This window comes from Lottia gigantea (genome assembly GCF_000327385.1).
Source record: "Lottia gigantea unplaced genomic scaffold LOTGIsca_1198, whole genome shotgun sequence".
NCBI lineage: Eukaryota > Metazoa > Mollusca > Gastropoda > Lottiidae > Lottia > Lottia gigantea.
Window position 1 is genome coordinate 814 of NW_008707222.1, and position 1,037 is coordinate 1,850.

At 27.7% G+C, this 1,037-nt stretch overlaps 1 protein-coding gene across 1 annotated transcript; it reads left to right on the forward strand.

The window, feature by feature from the left end:
• Positions 1-540: 540 nt before the first annotated feature.
• Positions 541-852, forward strand: LOTGIDRAFT_146831 (hypothetical protein; the record flags this gene model as incomplete). Its single annotated transcript, XM_009047962.1, has 1 exon — positions 541-852. A coding segment is annotated over one exon (312 nt), but the record flags the coding sequence as incomplete, so codon positions are not given.
• Positions 853-1,037: the final 185 nt, after the last annotated feature.

The window sequence follows — 1,037 nt, forward strand, 5'->3', positions numbered from 1 at the left end:
GTCTCCAGTAGCAAAAAAATGAGAGTTCATTTTTGTCATGCGCCAGCAGCTGAAAAGTTGTATTTGTCGAAAAATTATTGACTAAAGGATCCTCGGGAGTCTCTGTTGTAACTTCCATCAACCACTATGGTTATGACTTCATTTTTCGAGTTCTGTGACTTCAGTTGCTCATAAAAGAAACTAATTTTTGTCGAAGTGTCTGGGACAGAATCAACGCATGTGTCGAAACATTATAATGAACTGAAACCTGGGGACGATTTACTGAAATATGATGTCGATAAACTAAACAGTAAAGATTTAGAAATATGAAGTCAGTTAACAGAAATATAAAGTTACTTAACAGAAATATGAAGTAACTTAACAGAAATATAAAGTTACTTAACAGAAATATGAAGTTACTTAACAGAAATATGAAGTTACTTAAAAGAAATATGGGGACGATTTACTGAAATATGATGTCGATAAACTAAACAGTAAAGATTTAGAAATATGAAGTCAGTTAACAGAAATATAAAGTTACTTAACAGAAATATGAAGTAACTTAACAGAAATATAAAGTTACTTAACAGAAATATGAAGTTACTTAACAGAAATATGAAGTTACTTAAAAGAAATATAAAGTTACTTAACAGAAATATAAAGTTACTTAACAGAAATATAAAGTTACTTAACAGAAATATAAAGTTACTTAACAGAAATATGAAGAAACTTAACAGAAATATGAAGTTACTTAACAGAAATACGAAATCCTTTAACACAAATATGAAGTTAGTTAACAGAAATATAAAGTTACTTAACAGAAATATAAAGTTACTTAACAGAAATATAAAGTTACTTAACAGAAATATGTAGTAACTTAACAGAAATATGTAGTAACTTAAAAGAAATATAAAGTTACTTAACAGAAATACGAAATCCTTTAACACAAATATGAAGTTAGTTCACAGAAATATGAAGGTCCATATGCAATGTTCATTTGCTGCTACTAATATACTGCCAAAATTTTATTTTGGATTTCGAGTTTCGTTTTGCAGTTC